The 21,279-nt window shown below is 40.8% G+C and overlaps 1 protein-coding gene across 1 annotated transcript in view; it reads right to left on the bottom strand.

The window, feature by feature from the left end:
- The window catches only part of TIMM23B (translocase of inner mitochondrial membrane 23 homolog B), a 31,404-nt gene that overhangs the window by 4,310 nt on the left and 5,815 nt on the right, over positions 1–21,279 (bottom strand). Inside the window, exons 3-6 of the mRNA XM_075000109.1 lie at positions 19,516–19,609; positions 17,878–17,962; positions 14,026–14,084; positions 10,287–10,397 (exon numbers count right to left, since the gene is read on the bottom strand). Coding sequence (XP_074856210.1) covers positions 10,287–10,397; positions 14,026–14,084; positions 17,878–17,962; positions 19,516–19,609 — 349 coding nt within the window. The remainder of the gene's footprint in view (positions 1–10,286; positions 10,398–14,025; positions 14,085–17,877; positions 17,963–19,515; positions 19,610–21,279) is intronic.

Raw genomic sequence — 21,279 nt, 5'->3', positions numbered from 1 at the left:
ACACTTGTGCAATAATCACCTGTGGGAAAGGACAATAAAAGCTCATGCTCACACAGAAAAAAAAAATAAATGAAACCATAACATTGCTGTGGGAAAGGATTTGCCATGGAGAATAAGTAAGGGAACCCTTTAACCAGTTAGGTGTAGGCAGAACAAAAACAACTACAGGAGCTAAACCACAGTGCAGCCCCTCTCTTTCTTAAAGTCCTATTTTCCCACAGAAGAGAGAGAGGTTGCAAGAGGGTCTAAGCTGATTTCAGATGCTAAGAAGTTATTCATTTAAAGACAGAAATCTTAATGGGTTGTTGTAACGAGTCACTTGACTAGCATTTTTTTGTGCAAGTTTGGGCTTTGCAGCTCTCATGGAAATATACAGTACAGAACATCTGAGGCAGAGCCAAAGTCGTCATGTGAGCAGGTCAGGCAGTTGAGAAATGAAGCCTCTTGTGTTTACCATCCTTCAATGCTTCACTGAGTGCAGAGTGGTCTGGGGTATTTGTGGGCAGCTTAGAATAATGAGAACTTCGCTGAAAGACTTCAAGAGTACATTTCAGGAAAACAACTTGTTTCATGTAATGGAAACAGATGTACAGGGTTTGTACAAAGAGCCTTCCTGGTAACTGGAAAGTACACATGAAAGGCTGGGGGCGTTAAGCATGTGTTAAGTCCCAGTTCCTATTGAGTTCAACAACTTCACACCCAGGAAGCGTGGCTAAGGCGTGTTTTCTCACTACTCCCATGGAGAGACTTGTAGTTAAGTGAGAGTTTAAATCCTTCCAGCTCTGCTTTAGCCAGCTCACTGCAATTCCAACACACAAAACTAAGTTACAGGGCAGGATATGCTAAGTGTTCTGACTGATGACCTTGCTTAGGAATTGCTCCTCTTCCACCCATGGGGCGCAAACTAAGTGACAGGCTGAATTCCCACTCCTCCTCTGCAGTCACATTCTGCTAGTTGTGATAGCAAGTTGCTTTGGCACACCCCACAAGACATACATCATCAAGCCATTATCTCACTTTGACATGTGCAAGGCGAGGCTAAAAGTCAAAAAGGGGCTTAATTCAATAAGAATCCAATATTAAACCAGATCTTTAAGGGTTAGCCAAGTAAAAGTTACGTGAGGAAATAAGCTAGGTTTCTAAGGACACATTTCCTTTGCCTTTAGTTAATGAGCTAGCTAATGATACAGCTTATCAAAGAACCCTGGCTTGCTTACCATACCATTACTGTGCATATTCATTCTGTTCCAGCTCGAGTCTTAAAATCTCATTGTGTAGCATACTCACAGCACTGAAAGAGCACAACGCTCATACCATTTCAGTTCACTGCCTCTTCACAAAACTGGAGCGGACAGAGAGCAGAGGGAATTACCTGTTCAAGCTGAAAGAGCTGGACAGATATTTTTAGCTTATAGTTTCTCACTGACTCAGATATATGGGTTTTGGGCAACATTAATTCCTCCTCATTTTCTGAAAAAGTCTCAAAAAAAGGAAGACCATGGGAAAGGAGCTGAAGAGAAGAAAATTCCAGCACTGCTGCCTATTACCTTAATAGGCAGACGTGAGAAATACTATGCTAGAAATCTAGACTTACCAAATGTCAAATAGAACAAGGCAGCTAAGTGTATATAAACATTTAAATGGCTTGCAGCATCTGCCTCCTAGGAATTTAGAATGAGAAACCTTTTTCTTTTTACCCTGTAGAAGAAATCACTTGAAACTGTTTTAAGGCCCTGATTTTTGGAGGTGATAAGTGCTTTTAAATCTCACAGAATGAAGCTGTGGTTAATTAGCATTTCTGAACCAGGCCCATAAGTTGCTTTGAAAAAAACCCCAATGGTGTGGTTAAATGCAGATCTATGCCAGGAAAATTTTCTAAAAGTTCACTGCTGTCTCAAGAGAGTTCTTGAAAGTTTCCAGGGTAGGGAAAACCCTGGAAAGTATAGAAAGTACTGAGGGAAAAGTTCTGGTGAGGACATGAAACATTCTACTGAAACAGTTCTGATTTCAAACCACCATAGTCAGATGTAAAGGCCGGATCTGTACTTAAAACTTAGGCCCATGGTGTCCAACCAGTTCTGGAGCAGTAGCCACTATAGCAAACTAGCCACATTATGCTGAAAATGTAAGTAATTTAGTGAGACTCTCTGAACACACCAACTCTTGTCTTTTAAAGCCAGCAGAATGCTTCAACATTGGTTTTAATCAACAGAACTCATCACATTTTGCAGAAGTCCAATCATGGGACATATCACATGATATTTCTGGCCTAAGCAGCATATTTAAGCTTTCCCACAAACTGGTGGAAGTCTCCATCCAGCAGATGGGTCAAATTAACAGGAAGAGGCTTTAGAATTCAGAAAGATTGTCTGTTTTATTTTTTTTATTTAATGTCTAAAAATTTGTTTTGATTTAAAAATATTTTTGAATGCAACAATTTGAGCTTTTTAAATGTTCAAGCCAACTAGCCACATGTGGCTTGTGTGTTGGACACATAGATGTAGGCTATGTCCACACTACACAGATGTTACACAGCACAGCTGTATTGCTGTAAGGTGTCCTGCACAGCCTGTGGATTTGGAATAGCATCTTCCACACTGGTAATTTTGTCAATGAAATGCATGTTGGTCAGGAGTGTTTTCCTCCCTACCCCCACACGCTGACTCACAAGTTTTACCAGTGAAAATGCTAGTGTGGACATAGACTTAGCCTGACTTAGTTACACCCCAGGGCCCTATGCAACGCAGATAGGTTGACCTCCCTCCTCGCTGTAGCTGCAGCTGGGCTGACAGAAGAATTCTTCTGTTGCCCTAGCTACTGTTTCTTGGAGAGGTGGATTACCCACACCAACAGGAAAACCCCTTACACACAGCTGCAGTATGTGAAATTGGGAAACATCTCATTTGGTAGGGGTGGAAGGCAAACTGACATTGTCTAAAGAAAGTGAATTTTCCTTTAAAAAGAACCAATAACTTCCCAGCACCTTAATGGTTGTTGCATCACCTCCTGTCTATTAACCAATGCAGTATCATCTTCCTGTCTATAGACAGCCCCGGTACTTCTGCTGGGGATATTCAGAACCCTCCAAGCAGCAGTGAAACTGAGGAAACTAGTCTACTTTATTCTGTTACTGCTGCTACTTGACAACTAAGAACAGGCAGAGCCGACCCATCCATAGAATGAGGTCCGGCAGCAAAGCTGGGGCAGCAGCAGTGGAACACCTCCCTTAGGCCTTCCCCCAGCTCCAGCACCCACCAAGCAGCATTCTGCTGCTGCCTCCCAGCCCGCTGAGCCCTGTGGAGAAGTGAGGCTCAGCGGGCTGCGAGGCCATAGTGGTGTGCTGCATGGTGAGTGCAGGGCTGGGGGGGCAACCTCCTGCAGCTGCTGCTGCTGCCTATCCCAAATAATGCCCCCCTCCCATCCCAGGGATCACAATGGGGGCACAGAGGGGAGCAGGTAGTAAGACAGCATATAAAAATACCCTTTCCTTCCCTTGTTGCTGTCTTGTTAGATCAGAGCATGATTAAAAGCAAATACGTTCACAACAATTTAATTCATTCAGAACTCAAGTTCAAGGTGGCCTCTAAGATGGCGACACTACAAGCTGACAGACCACCCTGGCTGTTCATTATATTTCAAAAGTATCTGAATGGATTTAAATTTACAGATAGGAAGCAAAATCATCTACAATGAATTCTATCTTGGTTGTCTCTGGAACCTACACATAGCAGAGCCTTTATATGCAGAGCCTGAAAAACACCTTCAGGGTCTGTCCCTGAAGAAACAAGGGATTAAACAAGAGACCCTCTACTTTCTAGCTGATAACTTAAAAAAAGTTGTAATACTTGCATCAAGGAAAGAGAAAACCCTGATAGGACAAACAGGGCCCCAGTTTGCAGAGCTCACAATATTGTGGTTGTCTTTATATTCTTTTAAAGCTAGATCAGTTATTGGGTACTTCTGCACATTAGCACGACTTCAAATTCGTCTATAGATCTGACCTGGTCAGACTTCATACTTGTAGTAATGCAGTGATTAGTCCCATTAAATTTGTTGGCTTTCAGGGTTGTGTCCTGAATTTCTAAAATGATTACTGGTCGATACATGATAAAAAGGCAATGACACTGTTGTTCAGTTGGACCTCCTGATTGCAACAAATATTTTTACTGGAATAGAGCTGTACAATCCAAGTACTCTAATCAGGTTTCCCATTGTACAACATGCTGTACCCATACATGGAAACAACCCCTCTCCCAAATGTCAGGTTCCTTGCTGTCTTACAAAAGAAAGATAAACACATTATGCCAGGAAGAAGAAAAAGGAAAGTCATGTACAAATTGGGCTTATCTTTTATATTAAAGGTTAAGTTTCTTGCTGACTCAATACACTGCAAAGAGAACTTTGCCTTTATACCTGAACAGTCAAGATCAAGTCTGTCAAACTTGTTTTAAGCTTTACTGATCTTTTCAGTGATTCTTGTTTCTGAATCCAAAGAAAGGCTGCTGAATGAGTGACCCCACAAAGAGATAGGCTCTATATAAGCTTGAGTCTGAATATCTATTCATCTATTCACTACGGTAGTTCTGACCAAAACAGATCAAAACCTTATTTCTGCCTCTTTACTAATGGTGAAACACCCATTAGGTAAATTTGTAAAACAGGGAACACACACCTTATTGCATTTACATACTTTTCTGTTAATTTGCCTGCTGCTGCTCTCTTCCTTGAGGAGACTTAGGAATGTCTTTAAAAATGGTATCTTGAACTCATTTGAACCACTTCTGCATAAACTAAGTGTTGCTACTGGGGGTGGGGAGGAGGGAGGAGTGCTGATGGGCCTTTTTCTAAGATTATAAATCAGTTTACATGACCGCTTTTGGTAGGCAACAAGTGGGGAAAAGTCACTCTACAGCCAAACAGCATATGCTCCCTGATGGCCTGTAGTGTTTCCACAATGCTTCTGTTTCCTTTTGTTTATCACTGAACATCTGCTCAGCACATTCAGCACATTCAGCATAATGGGTGACCTCAAAAACTTACCCAGAGAAGCTACAAGGGTAGCATACCAGTTAATACTAGACTTAACTACTTCCAGTTAAGTCTCTAATGACAGCACTTAAGCTTTACACCAACTCAAACAGAAAAGCTTAGATAATTTCTCCTGGAGTGATCAGTTCCAAAGTTCTTCAGCTCATTTTGTTGCTTAGAGTAATTTCTAAACATTTGCCAATCTAGACCTTGTGGATTAGCTGAATTCTGCTAAACATTTTGTTGCAACACAGTTCCCAACTCCAATCCTGTGACATCTTTTGTATATGTTTAATGGTGTATTTATAACTTGCACAAAGGCAAAATGTTAGTTTGGGACATCATTTTTTTAAGTAGCAGCCTAACACACTGCATACAAGCAAGGCCTCACCACAAGGTACTTCTGACCACTTTTTTCCCTACTCAAAAGCTCACTCAATGTGGGTTTAAAAGTTAACAATACGCTAGCTTCATAGTGCAGACGCAGAAGTGTTTAATCTTGCAAGGCTAGCAATGACATTGAGTCATGGTGCCACATCCATGCATTGCAGGCAAAACTGATGCCAAACATGTTACTTACTGCATATATTTTAATCCTATTAACTGTGAACTGATTGTTAAACAAAAAAGGGTGAAATACAAGACTTGTGCACCACAACTCTACCTCCAATACAAACATACCACCCTTTTGGATTGTAGGATGGAGTTTACTTTGAAATTTGGCAACATTCTGTTTTTCAAGCTGCCAGTAAAAGGTCTTTGTGTCCCCACTCCAACGTAAAACACTGTCCTATACATACTATCACTTCACAATGATACACAGTCCCTGGGCTCTTCATATAAAAGCCAAGTTTAAATCAAGGTTAGATACAGGACATGACTGATTTGACTCAGTGAAATAACTGCTTGTTTCTGCATGATACACATGGAGCAACAAGGGAGAAAGGGGAGTACTACATGGTGCAACAAGGGAGAAAGGGGAGTAGTGGGGCACTTAGTGTGCTAAGGGTAACATTCAAAACCTAAAAAGAAATAAGAACATAAAATTCTTGGGAGCACAGGGAAGACCAGAAAATGAAGATGGAATTCATTCTCTTCAACAAGTGTGAATATCATCAGTGATGTTCCCACTTAAGGAATTAAAATTTACAATAAATATTGGAAAAAGTTTCAATCCACCCATCTATAGTGTAGCAGTTAGCAGTACTTTACTAGCTCCAGTGGAATTTACTATCCCATTTTTCTTAAGGGGCTTTGCGAATGGCATTTCATACATAAAGTATAGAAAAATTGCCTGAAGTGATAACTATTGGTACATGCAGTGCTGTGAACAAAGACAAATGAGTATCTATGCTGCCATTGGCTCTGTAGATTTGGACACGAGAAGATGGAGGGTTGCCAAACCGGAGGTTGTGACCCTCAAGGAGTTGCAAGATGGCTGCTGCCCCAAAACATTTATAATAGTGTAAAATATATTTTAAAAAGTGTTTAGTTTATAAGGGGCTGGGCTCACACCAATAGGCTTGTTGTGTGAAAAGGGTCATCAGTACAAAAGTTTGAGAACCCCTGAGCTAGAGTAAATGCAACCCTTTTTCCTCCTGTTTGTCTTCTTCTATTGGTGTCTGTAAAATTTGCTTTTTGAGGAAAATCATTGGACTGAAAAATGCACAGGAAAAAGCTAGGTCACTGTACAAATCATCCAGTCAGCCTAAGACTGGATGAAAGCAATACATGCTCCATAAGATGACAGAAGGGCTATGGATAAAGGTTTATAGAATGAACAGTGTGGAGAAAGTAAGTGTTATTCACCCCTTCCTACAAGGCACAAATCAAGGATTACCGAGGACATTAACATGCAGTGAATCTGAAACAAATCAAAGGAAGTACTTCACATAATTAAGTTAATCTGTGAAACTTGTTGTGAAGGAAAAAGTGTGAATCGGCTAAAAAAAATTAGGTACATTCATGGAAGATAGGTCCATCAATAGCTACTAGCCAAGATACCCAGAGCATGAAGCTCTACCCCAGCTTTTCCTAAATATCTGACTGCCAAATAAGGGGCTGGACAACAGGGGTCACTTGATAATTTCTCTGTTGTTTATTCCCTTTGAAGAATCTGGCATTGGTCATGGTCAGTGATAGGATACTGGGCTAGGTGGACCATTTGTTTCACCCACTACAATGAAAACCAATGGCAGACTGCTTGCTTACTAGTGCTTCCTGCAGTACAGTGACCCTAGCCTCCGTCAGAAGCTGGGGAATAGATTGCTTGATTACCTGTTCTGTTCATGCCCTCTGGGGCACATGTCCACTGTCAGAAGACAGATTACTGGGCTAGATGGACCTTTGGTCTGACCCAGTATGGCCACCCCTATATTTTTTAAAAAAAACTCATCTTCCAACGCTCAGTTAATGTGCAATTCACAATTATGTTTGATATAAGAGTCCTGATGGCTTAGGAAACAAGTGACAAGAAAGTCACCAGGGCCTGATGAAATGCATCCTAGAATACTCAAGGAGCTAATGGAGGAGGTATCTGAGCTCTCAGCTATCATCTTTGGAAAATCATGGGAGACAGGAGAGATTCCAGAAGACTGGAAAAAGGAAAATATAGTGCCCATCTATAAAAAGGGGAATAAGAACACCACAGGAAACTACAGACCAGTTAGTTTAACTTCTGTGCCAGGAAAGTTGATGGAACCAGTAATTAAGGAAATCATCTGCAAACACTTAGAAGGTGGTAAGCTGATAGAGAACAGCCAGCATGGATTTGCAAAGAACAAATCATGTCAAACCAGTCTGATAGCTTTCTTTGATAGGATAGTGAGCCTTGCGGAAAAGGGAGAAGCGGTGGATGTGGTATACCTAGACTTTAGTAAGGCATTTGATATGGTTTCACATGATATCCTTATCAATAAACTAGGCAAATACAACTTCGATGGGGCTACTATAAGGTGCATGCAAAACTGTCTGGATAACCGTACTGAGTAGTTATTAATGGTTCTCAATCATGCTGGAAAGGTATAACAAGTGGGTTCTGCAGGGGTCTGTATTGGGACCAGTTCTGTTCAACATCTTCATCAGTGATTTAGATACTGGCATACAAAGAACGCTTATTCAGTTTGCAGATGATACCAAGCTAGGACGGGTTGCAACTGCTTTGGAGGATAGGGTCAAAATTCAAAGTTATCTGGACAAACTGGAGAAATGGTCTGACGTAAACAGGATGAAGTTTAATAAAGACAAATGCAAAGTGCTCCGCTTAAGAAGGAACAATCAATCAGTTTCACACATACAGAATGGAAAGCAACTGTCTAGGAAGGAGTATGGCAGAAAAGGATCTAGGGGTTATAGTGGACCACAAGCTAAATATGAGTCAACTGTTGCAAAAAAAGCAAACATGATTCTGGGATGCATTAACAGGTGTGTCGTGAACAAGACACAAGAGTCATTCTTCTGCTCTACTCTGCGCTGGTTAGGCCTCAGTTGGAGTATTGTGTCCAGTTCTGGGCACTGCATTTCAAGAAAGAAGTGGAGAAATTGGAAAGGGTCCAGAAAAGAGCAACAAGAATGATCAAAGGTCTAGAGAACATGACCTATGAGGAAAGGCTGAAAGAATTGGGCTTGTTTAATTTGGAAAAAAGAAGATTAAGGGGGGACATGATAGTGGTTTTCAGGTATCTTAAAGGGTGTCATAAGGAGGAGGGAGAAAACTTGTTCTTCTTGGCCTCTGAGGATAGAAAAAGAAGCAATGGGCTTAAACTGCAGCAAGGGAGGTTTAGGTTGGACCTTAGGAGAAAGTTCCTAACTGTCAGGGTGGCCAAACACTGGAATAAATTGCTTAGGGAGGTTATGGAATTTCCATTTCTGGAGATATTTAAGAACAGGTTAGATAAATGTCTGTCAGGGATGGTCTAGACAGTACTTGGTCCTGCCACGAGGGCAAGAGGCTGGACTCGATTTCTCAAGGTCCCTTCCAGTCCTAGCATTCTATGAAACACTAAGCTCTTTACAAAGGGCGATGTAATCATATTCTCAAAATTTACCTTCTACAATATACGAAACGTTTACTAATGTGGTTTTATAACTGTGAATTACAACACTGAATTCTGTTACATTAAGGAAAAGGCTACTTAAAACTATGGGGTTTTTTGGTAGAATTTCATTTTTCTTTGTAAGAACGATAATCATTTCAAACGATATCTACTGAAGGTTTTTGCTATAATGATAATGTCAAGAGAGATGTAATAAACCTGCAGGACAAGAAGAATGTAGTAGAATGTGGTATATCTTGATTTCAGTAAGTCTTCTGACACATTTTTACATGATCTCCAACAAATTAGGGAAATACAGCCTAGATGGAGCTACTATAAACTGCGTGGAAAATGGTTGGAAAACTGTTCCCAGAGAGTAAGTAAACATTGTTCACTGTCAAGCTCAAAGGGCATATGGGGGAAGGAGGGCTCCATTGGTACTTATGCTGGAGCATGAAACAACCGATTATCAAGGATGCTTACATTTTTTTGTAAACAAGGTCTGTGATGGACAGTGCAACTATCTTGTAGAGTTTTAGAGGTCATATCCCCCAGACACTTCATTTCCTTAAACAATTTTTATTTCTAAAGATGGCTGAGGATACATCCAGTCTTTTGCCTCATTTTGCCTTAACAAGCACCAGATAGTTTAGGGTTATGCTGTAATAATACATTTAAGTGATTTTTGCACATGTACTATAAAGCACACATTACATTCTTCCACACAGACATACCCACACTTTATAAATCCTACATCATGCCCTAATTCTTAATTGTAAGACTTCTGAAAACTGACTTTAAAAAAACACTCTAGAGATCTGTGTTTGTTTAAATGACTTCCAGGTCAAGTTTTCTCCATTTACATATGCAATTTTCTAGCCCCACAAACTCCATATGGCATCTTTCATTTTCACACATTAGCACTAATAGATTCTGCATGCCAAGCTATCCCTTAAGTGCCATCTGTGTAACCACATTGTCTTTAGAGGCTTAACAACTAGACTCTGATATATAGGAAGGAATAAAACAGCTCACATCCTTTCCTGTGTTGGTTGACACTAAAGTCCTGTGTGCATGGAAAATTGGAGCTGTGGAAACAACTTTGCGGAGTAAAATTATGCCCTTTTTATATAGTCACTTTTCTGAACAGAAACGCACTTTAAAAACCTAAGTTTACATTCATACTTTACATGTTTGACAGGATAGTTGTTTTTGCCAGGCTACCTGTACATTTGTATAGCATTCCTGTCATGGTCCCAGCAGCTACTGTGTTCAGATCATCTTCTGCACCTCGTGTTTTCTCTATGACGACTCCAAACGCACTGTAAAGCAATGCTGGAAAAGGAATGAAAGATAATAGTAAAATATCAAAACGCTTGCGCCCAAGTGCATTTAAATGACATATGCATACTAGAAGAAAAGATTAACCAGACTTTGGAGTCTAGTCTCAGAACAGCTTACAAATCTATATCTCCCGAGCTCACCATTCTTATTTTTCATTTCTGGCACAGTCCTTGTCAACTTCAGTTTAACACTATTTTCAGTCTTTACCATTATATCATTTCTATTTTTTAAGGAGGACAGCTATGTCTGTCTTCATGCTAAAGTAAGGTATTATGTTTCTCAGAATTTGCAACTGCACTATAAGATCTTTGTTTCTGATTGCATGTATCTTCTTGCCCATATACAAAAAGAGCTACATGATAGTTCCTCAGATTGATGCTTTCCTGTTAACTGTCTCCATAGTAAATGGGAATCTGTGGACTTTTAGTATGGATGCATGAGCTCCACCCAGCAAACGCATTATTACTTGGTAAAATGTAACAGTATCTAAAATCTTCACAAAGGGAGAAGACTATTCAAGAACTTCATGTCACTCAAAACAACTTAGACACAGTTATCCTTACTGCTCTAAAAAGCTAGACTGTAATATCTATACAGTAAGGTCTCAGAGTACGTAAGCTCAGAGTACATGACCCCGCTCTTACGTGTCCAACCCGATTCCTATTGTAAATCGTATACTGTGATTTCCAGTTCTGCCTAACTCGCTCCCCCTGCCCTGGTTCAACCTCCCTCAGCTCTGCACAGCCGCAGAGCAGCTTCCCCGCCCAGCTCCACTCACCACCCGCACGCAGCTCCAGCTCACCCCGAATGCCCACGCCTGGCTCTGGCTTACCACCACTCTCACATGGCTCCAGCTCACCCTCAGCCCCCAGCCCAGTTTAAACCGCCCACAAGCAACTCTGATTTAAGCCGCTGCCACCCCGTGCAGCTCTGGTGCAACCCCCTTGGCTCACAAGCCGCCCGCTCATCCCCCTGCCCCACGTGGCTCTGGTGCAACCCCCCTGCGGCTCTGGTTCAACTCCCCGGGTCACAAGACACTCGCCCAGCCAGCCACCCGCCCCCACGGCTCTGATGCAAACTCCTGCCAGCTCACCACCCACGCACAGCTCTGGTTCCGGCTCAACTTCCCACCCCCCTGCAGCCTGGCTCACCATCTACGCACAGTTCTGACTCAACTCCACCCCTCACCCCCCTGCAGCCCTAACTCACCCAAGGCTTAATCCTCCCCAACTGCCACCCACAGCCCAGGACTTACCATTCTGCTGCTTCCCTGGCTGCAGAACACATGTTCTGCCTGGGAAAAACCTGGACCCCACTTACGCGAAATCCGTGTATATGCTAGGGTGCATGGAATGGAATCCTCACATACTCTGAGACCTTACTGTACACACATAATAGTACTTTATTCCTTCAAAAAACAGTCCACTTAAAATGCTACTTAATATGAGCAAGGATATTGATCTGATCCTAAGTGTGAACTGTTAGAGGGGGAAAAAAAATCTTGTTCAATAGAACCCTTTGAAACAGATCACTCCTTAAACGGACATCTGTAACACTTCAGCACTATCTCTGTTTTGCAGAGACTCTTAAAAACACAAACAGCAACTGGGGAAAGAAGAGGGCTCCTCCTTGTTTCTGAGACATGCACAAAAGCTGTCAACACTGAGGAAAAAGCATGGAGCTTCCACAGCCAGAACCAGCTTCCATATCATGCCTGGCACTCCCGAGGAGCATAATCTGCTGACTAGAAAGGTCATGCACTATATGAATTTTGCACAATAGTAGGCCACTGGAATGCATGCCAATGTAACTAAGGCAAACACTGAAAGAGGAAGATAACTCAAGAAAACAAACACAGCTGTGAAGAATTTGTTAATATATCACTCATCACACCAGAACCTTGAACTGCAACATGCAGCACCATTTTCATACATGTGTTTTACCTATATTGTTTTCCAGTGGGATAATAAGGTAATAGATAAGTCTCAAAGAGATCTGATATCATGGGTCAGTCCCATTGTTCCTCTTGTTCAATATCCTGTTTGACAGCAGGCACTACCAGATACTTCAGAGTACAGCATAACTATCATGTGGGATAATCTACTCCCCACATTGCGTCATCCAGATTTCTAAGAGTTACAGATTGGCTTAAATCCTGAAACATAAAGGTACAATTTCTCCTCCAAAAATTGGTGTAACTTAATTATAACACTGTATATTATATCTGTAAAATTATCCAATCCCTTTTAGAATTTTAAATTTTTAGCATCAGCTTCCTGTGGCAATTTATCCACCAGTTTGAGTACAATAAAAATCACCTATTCATTTTTTTAATTTCTCACCCTGCAATTTCACTGCATACCCCTTGTTCTTGTGTGAAATGGGGAGAACAGAAGTTCCCAATCTACCTTCTCTAGAACCACAGCTGGACAACCCCAACCTCGTCCATCTCTCTTCAGTCCCTTGATTATTCTTGTTGTTCTCCTCTGGAGCCTTTTTAGTTTTGTAGTGGCTTTTTAAAGTTACTGAACATTGCAGCTGGGATTTAGCCTCCTACTCTGGGTAAAACAGCCCTCTGACAGCAAGCTAAAAACATGAATGCAGACAATATAGATCAGGCTTTCATGTTTAGGGAATTGTGTGGGTTACAGACTCAAGTTAGCAGGGCTCAGGCTATCTACCCAGGCTGGGAAGATTACTTCAAGCTGTAGTGCAGACAAACCTTAAGAAACTGGATGGCTAATACTGTACACAGTATTCCAGAGAAGGGTACACCATTGATTTATATAAATGGTATAACAATCTTTTAGTTATTCACCATTTCACTCTTTGTGCATCCTGAAAGCTCTTTTAACTGTAGCTACCCCAAAGCAGAAGTCTTCACTGAGCTTCCTATAATAAACACCCAAATCCCTTTCTTGGGATGAGATAGTTTTACAATGTACGGAGTTCTAAATTTATTCATTTATATATGTCCCTCCAGTGTGCATTACTACTTGGATATAGTAACACCAAATTTCGTTTGCTATCTTCTACGTTGGGATGACAAATAAAAAGGTATCATTTTAGGTTGTTTACTGTCCTTAATTACTCCCATTAATCCTTGTTGATCCAGCAGACCCACTGACTTTTATTCAATTCCCTTATTTCCAATATACTATAACAACCTTTTAGTGGGTTATTTTTACACATTTAGCTGTATGGGCTGCAAAATCCATTGTGGACTTTCAAATTTTTCTCTTAGTTAATGTTTGCTATGTTTTTCAGAGCCAGAAAAAGTATTACTAATTAATGACTAAGCAATTGCTATGCTACAAATAAAAGGCTGACAAAGTAAAGTCTAGTTACTACAAATGTCTCTCTGGATCAGAATACTGAAGAATCTGGTGCCCAACTTCGGACACCTGAAAGAGCCTAGATTTCAGGCACTGCAAAGCATCACTCTCAAAAACCGGGCCTTCTAATGATTTCAAATGGAGACCCAAAATAACCAGCTGTGACTGAAAGTTTAGGCCACAGGCTATATGAACTCACTTAGGCTGCCACGAAACCAAAAGGAGTTTTAATTGGCTTCAAACCCTTTCTACACCCTTTAGTTTGAGACAGCAATTTGACTTACCTAAGGATCCCAGAGTGTTGGCCCATAAAGCTCCTTGCCTTGTCACCATATTTAAAATTCTGAAGATTAAAACAAAACCATTAAGTTTCATTAAACATCTCATTTACTAATCAGGTCCCTATGGGCTCCAATCAAGATGAGGACTGCATGGAACTAAGCACGATGAAATGCACCTTTAATTCTGCATATTTAAAATTACAGTAACTATAATATGAACACCCAATATATCATGTATTCTTAATAACTTGTTTCTTTTGAGAGAGAGATACACAAACGACTTCCTACAAGCCTGCCTCTAATTAAAGTGATACACTCCTTTAATTAGGAAGGAGACTATTTAAAACAGTTCTCTGGTGCTGCTGTCCAGTTCAAAACACTGTTTCTGGGAAGTGCAAAGTGACCATCAAATGCCAAGTGACCACCTTTCAAAAGCCTGCTCACATTGTTTGTGATCATTATTAAAGACAATTCTGTCACAAAGGTCACGGATTCCGGGACCTCCATGACATCTTCTAGAGAGGCCAGCCTTCCCAAAGGCTGCCAGAGCAGTGGCATGGCTCGAGCAACTACCACAGGCCAGCTCATTGTGTCTTTCAATAAACCTCAGGAACAGGCTCTCTTTTTTTATTGCCTGTGACCTGCGCATGACTTGCACTAAAAACAAAAAAAACCTGTGACAGAGTCTTAGCCTTGGTGATTATCTAATAAAATATGTAGTTTGAAGGGGATGTAACAAAATGAAATTGTTTCACCTTACAAAAGGGACGTGATGATGTGATGACTGTCACCAATACAGTTAAATATGAAAGGGTGGCACTGAGTACACAATTTCAAGGATGTGACCAATATATTTCATTGCCCTTACATAAAAATAAACTTAGCAGGAATCTGTGTGCCTATCGCCATCTGCTGGCTCACCTTGGTCAAAGTTTTCCATATGACAGTATCAATTAAGAAAACAGTCAATATTCTTGCCTCAGTTTCCTTACTGTGTCATGTCCCAACCCAAATGTTGGAATTAGGATCTGTTAATATAATCAGTTTTAGATAAATTTAGATTTCCTAACACATTATGGAAATAACTTAGATTTATATTGTAGGATATTTGGTTTACTTTTTCCCCTCTTTTCCCCCACTGGTGAAGAAGTATGCAAAGCATGCTCAAACATGATCAACAGTCAACCAAAAAAACCACCACCACACTAGCAGATGCTGATTTCCTTCCCCAGATGACTAATTTCTCCAAGAAGAGGGACTACAGTGATCGGAAAATAACATTTTTCAATATTTATGCCAATCCAGTCACAGGAGTCTCCTCACAAAAAACATTCTTTGAAGGGGGAAGCAGCAGTATATGAAGCCCATTTTTCCCTACAATCAGCTCCATCTATTTCTGCACTTTAAACTGGGGACCTAGAAAGAATATAGCATATGCCAAAGTGTAAGGGAAGAAGACTGCTAAGGATCTCAGGAGTAACAGCACCCCAGAACAAATATTGTGCCTTGCGCATTCTCCTTGAAGAAACAGCAATGAAGGGTCCTGTGGCACCTTATAGACTAACAGAAAAGTTCTGAGCATGAGCTTTCATGAGCACAGACTCGCTTCATCAGATGCTGGACACCAGATCACCAGCATCTGATGAAGTGAGTCTGTGCTCACGAAAGCTCATGCTCAAAACTTTTCTGTTAGTCTATAAGGTGCCACAGGACCCTTCGTTGCTGTTACAAATCCAGACTAACACGGCTACCCCTCTGATCCCTGAAGAAAGTCTGTTTACTGCTCTACCTCCCATCCCCTTGAAAAGAAAATCCAGATGGCCCCAGGTGTTTACTTTCTTTGCTGACATGGTGACTGATTCTATTATGAGACTTAGTTTTCACTTCAGTTATCTTTGTCAGGAGTGTGAGAAAAGACATCTCTCTGATGAATGTAATCATGCCAGTAAGACTCCCAGGCTGTGTCTACACTAGTTCCCTAGTTCAAAAGGAATATGGCAAGTAGGGTGTCAGGAGATTATTAATGAAGTGCTGCATGGCATATGCAGCACTTCATTAAGCTAAGTCTCCCCTGTGACAATTTTGAAGTGCCGACTTGTGTGTAGCTGCAACTAACCCACCAGTACTTCGAAGTGCCTGGGCAAAAATGTGAGGAGTAAAGGGACTTTGAAGTTGTCCAGGCACTTTGAAGTACCAGCAGGTTAGCCATGGCTACACACAAGCCAGCACTTTGAAGTTTAACACTTCAAAGCTGCTGCGGTGGAGAATTAGCTTAATGAAGTGCTGCATATGCACTGCAGCACTTTATTAATAATCTCCCACCCTCCAGGCTCCCTTCAAATTAGGGAGCTACTTTAGACATAGCATCAGTGCAAATACAGCTATTTTGACAGAGTAATACTTCTGCCTATAGTAACTCCTCATTTAATAAAACAAAGCAGCAGATATTCTGCTGCTTTATCTTGCTGGAGTACAGGCTAACATGGCTACCTCTCTGTTACCCCTCATTTAATGTTGTAGTTATGTTCCTGAAAAATGCTACTGTAAGCAAAACAATTTTCTCATAATAATTCATGTAAATATGTTGGGGGCAGGGGGGAAGGTTCCAGAAAAATTGTTTAAGCAAACAAAGAATAGTTTAAGTTTTACACAAACCATTTAACACTGTACTTGGATAGTAAAGATGACCATCAAGTTTGATGGAGCTGGGAGTGAGAATACTGGCATATTCTGATGGAATATTTCCCACAGAATGCCTTGTTACTAAATGATGAAGACTCAGCTGAGCCCTTAAGGGTTAATGTAGCCTTACTGTCTACAAGGCAGCATGGAGGAAACACGAGAAGAATGGCAATGGCAGAAATTAAACATAAGGATAAACTTGCACTATCCCTCCGTAGTGCACCACTCTAAACTCTGGATGACACACACATGGCCACACAGTGCCAAGGGTTGTGCGTATGAATCAGAAACACATACATTGTATGCATGTGTGTGTTTGAGAACAGCAGTCAGATGCACATTGCCCCTTTAAGCACAAGGGGGGCTGACCCCACTTCAAGTACACATTCTTTTTAAGTATAGCTCATCAGAAGTTCAGACACAGGAATCTGTAGAGCGATGAAGATGGGGTACAAAATACAGGGCTTGATTTTGGGGCAGGTGGGGAGAGACTGATATGGGCCCCCTCCACCTTTCCCATGCACAGCAAGCAGAAGATGCCCAGCTGCAGGGAACTCAGGGGACTTGATGAGGGCTCACGACCCACTCTGGTTTCAAGCCCCGGGGGGATGGGCTGCTTTTGAAGAGAATCCTTCAAATAGTGGACAAAGCAGGCAGGCAAACAATGTTGTAAGTGGGTATGGTGCAACTCTGAGTACATGCTCTAACAGCTAAGCAACATAACAATGTTGATTGGGACTGAGGAGTTACTGTACATAGCTATCACCATTTGGAGAAGTGGTTTTCCTACACCAGCAGAACTCCCATCTGTTGGTCTAAGCTGTGTTTACAGGAGGGCAATGCCAGTATAGCCCCTGTAGTGTTGACATAGCCTAAGTCTATCCTTGCCTGCAAACGCTGGGAGTACTGATGAGTGCTCAGGTACAAGTAAGGGGGGGAAAAAAAGACTCTAGACAACTTGTAATCTCTTTAGGAGTACTTTAACTTGTACAAGTATATAGTTTTAATAGATGGCAGATTTTCAGTAAGCAGCCAGGTGATTAGTGGTTCATTTATTTTCTCTTAATACCACTTTGAGAAGGGTGAAACATCACCACTGAACCTCATGGCTTTGAGCCATTCTAACAATGATGGCAAGAAAGAACATGTATGTGGGTACATTTGTATACTTACTGTACATTTCTAGGTTTGGACCAGGTCATGCCTTGCGTCTCCTTCAACCCCAAACGCAGGCCATTCAGTGCACCGAATGCAGCCCCTAGTGAATTATAATACCAGCAGTTACTTTATAAAGAACACAGTAAATAAACACACACTCACTCCCAATCTTGTAAATTGAAAGACAAGAATCAGATAGCTACTGCATAATGTGAATACATATACTACTCCAGGGCCATGTCTACACTAGCCCAAATCTTCGAAACGGCCATGCAAATGGCCATTTCAAACATTACTAATGAGGTGCTGAAATATACATATTCGGCGCCTCATTAGTATGCCGGCAGCTGCGGCTCTTTGAAATTGCCGCTTTTCGCTGCCGTGCGGCTCGTCCAGACAGGGGTTGTTTCTGAAAGGACCCCAGAAACTTTGAAATCCCCTTATTCCTATGAGCAGATAGGAATAAGGGGATTTCAAAGTTGGAGGAATCCTTTTGAAAAGGAGCACCATCTGGACGAGCTGCGCGGTAGCGAAAAGCGGCAATTTCAAAGAGCCGCGGCTGCCGGCATGCTAATGAGGTGACAAATACGTATTTCAGCACCTCATTAGTCATCTTCGAAAAGGCCATTTGCATGGCTGTTTCGAAGATTTGGGCTAGTGTAGACGTAGCCCAGGGGAATTCTGTGTCATTGCATGTGTGTGCAGAATTCATGGCTCCTGCAGATTTTTTGCCTTGGTCCACAAAATGACTTTGGATGGGGAAGTAAAGAGAAGCCACAAAACCCTCCCTAGCAGTACAGGCAGGATTGTTTGGGATGCAGAATAGCCACTAGAGACGTAAAAATCATTGCTGAGGTGGGGGATACACTGGGAAGAGATGCATGTACCACACTTAGTATGCAGGAGTGGGGTGTAGGGGTGTCTCTGAGCAGCGACACATGGGGCAGGCTCTGTCTGCTCAAGCAGAGCAGAATATGGCAGGCTGCCTGCTTAGTTAATTTTTCCCTTTGGTCATCATAAATTTCCCCCAAGAATATAAAACAAGTATAAAAAATTTTAAGGCTTCTTTACATTGCCAGCATGGTGTAAAAGAGTCTTATTGTCAAGGACATAAAGGCCTTACAAATGCATACGATACTTCAAAATTAGACCAGTTCTAATCACTAGACTGAAAAAAAATTCCTATCAAAATGTGGTCAATGAACTGTTTGGTTTCTGGAGATGGTCAGTAGTGAATATAAAGTTGTGAGTTTGAGTCTCCACCCCTTGCTTGTTCTTCAGTTGTCTATGACATAACACTAAGCATATGGCTGTATATATTTGATTAATAACTAGAAGAGTCAACACTAGCTATATTTCTATTAAAGGGAGTTTGGATTCACCATCCATTGTACTGCAGTTTAAATAAATTAACAAAATAATTGAAATCAGTGTAATTATATTGTATTATTCCAAGAAATGGAAAGAATTTTAAAATCTTATGTGCAAGACTTTTAACTTTTTGGTGTAGAGTTCCCCCAGGAATAATATATAGTCTGCAGGGAAAATAACTGTAGGACAACATCTCTTTTGCTTTATTGAGAATCTCCTGTATGTGGAATTTAATATAGTAACAATCTCATATTATGATACAAGTCAAATAGTCCCACATACCTGTCATACAACACCCTCCAATGGTAAAAAAAGCCAGTTCAAATCTGCCCCGAGTTTTGTTAGCTCCTGTTGGCAAGATAAACTCATCTGTATCCTAAAACAGAAAATGTAAATGTTATGTACATGTGTACTTTCCAAGGAAGCATGATTTCAGACATTTCTTTTTTTTCCTGACTTAACCATACTAAATTTAAAAAAAATACAAAAACACTTCCGCCCAAATGTTGCTGAACACTACAGCAGTAGGGGAAAGGGGCGGGAAATCAGCAATACTCTGTTTTGTTATTACATAATTAGCAAGAAGTACAGTCAGTTGGAATAGACTAGCTACAAATTCTAAAAAACTGCAAGATTTTGAACACGCAAGTTCATGAGATTCTTTTCTTAGACCAGTATTTTCAGATAACATAAGTTGAAGTGAAGAAGCCAAGAAACTCAAAATGTATTTATTACTTATGCCTCATAAGAGGTAATCCAACATTTAATCTATGAAAACACCTATACATCTCCCAGTTACATGTTGCTGCATACTAACATAATACAGCACTGATTTTTTTTAAGCTATCTTTATAGTTACTACAAAGAACCCATAAGAGCAGTACAACAGACATATTCTGAGACACTCAGGGGCAAGAATACAACTCTACTATAGGTCGAACCTCTCTTGTGCAGCACCCCCAGGACCTGACAAGTGCCGGATAAGAGAATTTGCCAGACAACGAGAGGTCAATATTGTCTAGCACAGGGGCCTGAAACCTGTGGCTCTTTAAGGACTTATTTGTGCCTCCCAATGCTGTAATTGCAAAATAAAAAAAGATGGATAGCTTCCCCGTTATTTTGTGCAGTGCATTGTGGATCATGATTCTATATCTATATTTTGGTTTTGTGGCTAATGAAGTTGTGATTTTGAAAAGGAGAAAAAAAATCTTGCAGCATTCCTGCTAGGAAGAGCAACATGTATTTAAGAAAGAAAACCAAAATTAAACATGAAATACAACTGGGATAAAGTGGGGTTGGAATGACTTCAAAAAGAGGAAAACTGACCATGAAAACAGAATTTCAAGCTGAATAGACCCAATCCTTTGCATTTACATGGAATTCAGCTGGCCTCCTTTATATGTCATTTGCATTGAGAAATTGGCCAAGAACAAAAAATGCAACCTCAAGAAAATACGTAAAAAGTTTGTGAACATCCTGAAATAAACATGTATCACATTACAAATCATTGTGTGCACTGGTTTTAAAATAGAGATTATAAAAAGTATGGTTTGACATTACTTATTAAGGACCGTCTCATATTCACATGCATTGCAGCTCTTGAATTATGGATTTTTTTATTGCATTTGAAAAAAATGGCTCTTCTTGCTAGTTTGGTTGCCAACCCCGATCTAGCACATTACCAACATTGTTCCTGCTTCCTAGGCTCTTGGAAGACATTTAGGGGTAAATTAGAGCTAACAACAGCACTTAACACAGAGAGCCAGGAGTGGTGGCTTCAAGCAAACTTTATGGGACTACAGAAAAATTGGCCATACCCATGGAAAGTGCTCATGTAACTAATTAAAATCATGCTGGATTACAGAAGTTGCCAGATGAGAAAGTTCAGCCTGTACAAAGCATTAAAAATATGCAGAGTTAATGTATTGGGAGAGTGATGCATAAAGAAATCCGAAAGTCTTTCCACAGAGGTATTCTTTATTATCTTTCCGGATGAGTCTGTTGTACATCAATGGTAAGCAACTCTAATACTAAAGTGTGCATTGG

Source organism: Carettochelys insculpta, chromosome 7 (genome assembly GCF_033958435.1).
Source record: "Carettochelys insculpta isolate YL-2023 chromosome 7, ASM3395843v1, whole genome shotgun sequence".
Classification (NCBI taxonomy): domain Eukaryota; kingdom Metazoa; phylum Chordata; order Testudines; family Carettochelyidae; genus Carettochelys; species Carettochelys insculpta.
This window is presented reverse-complemented; position numbering and strand designations above follow the sequence as displayed.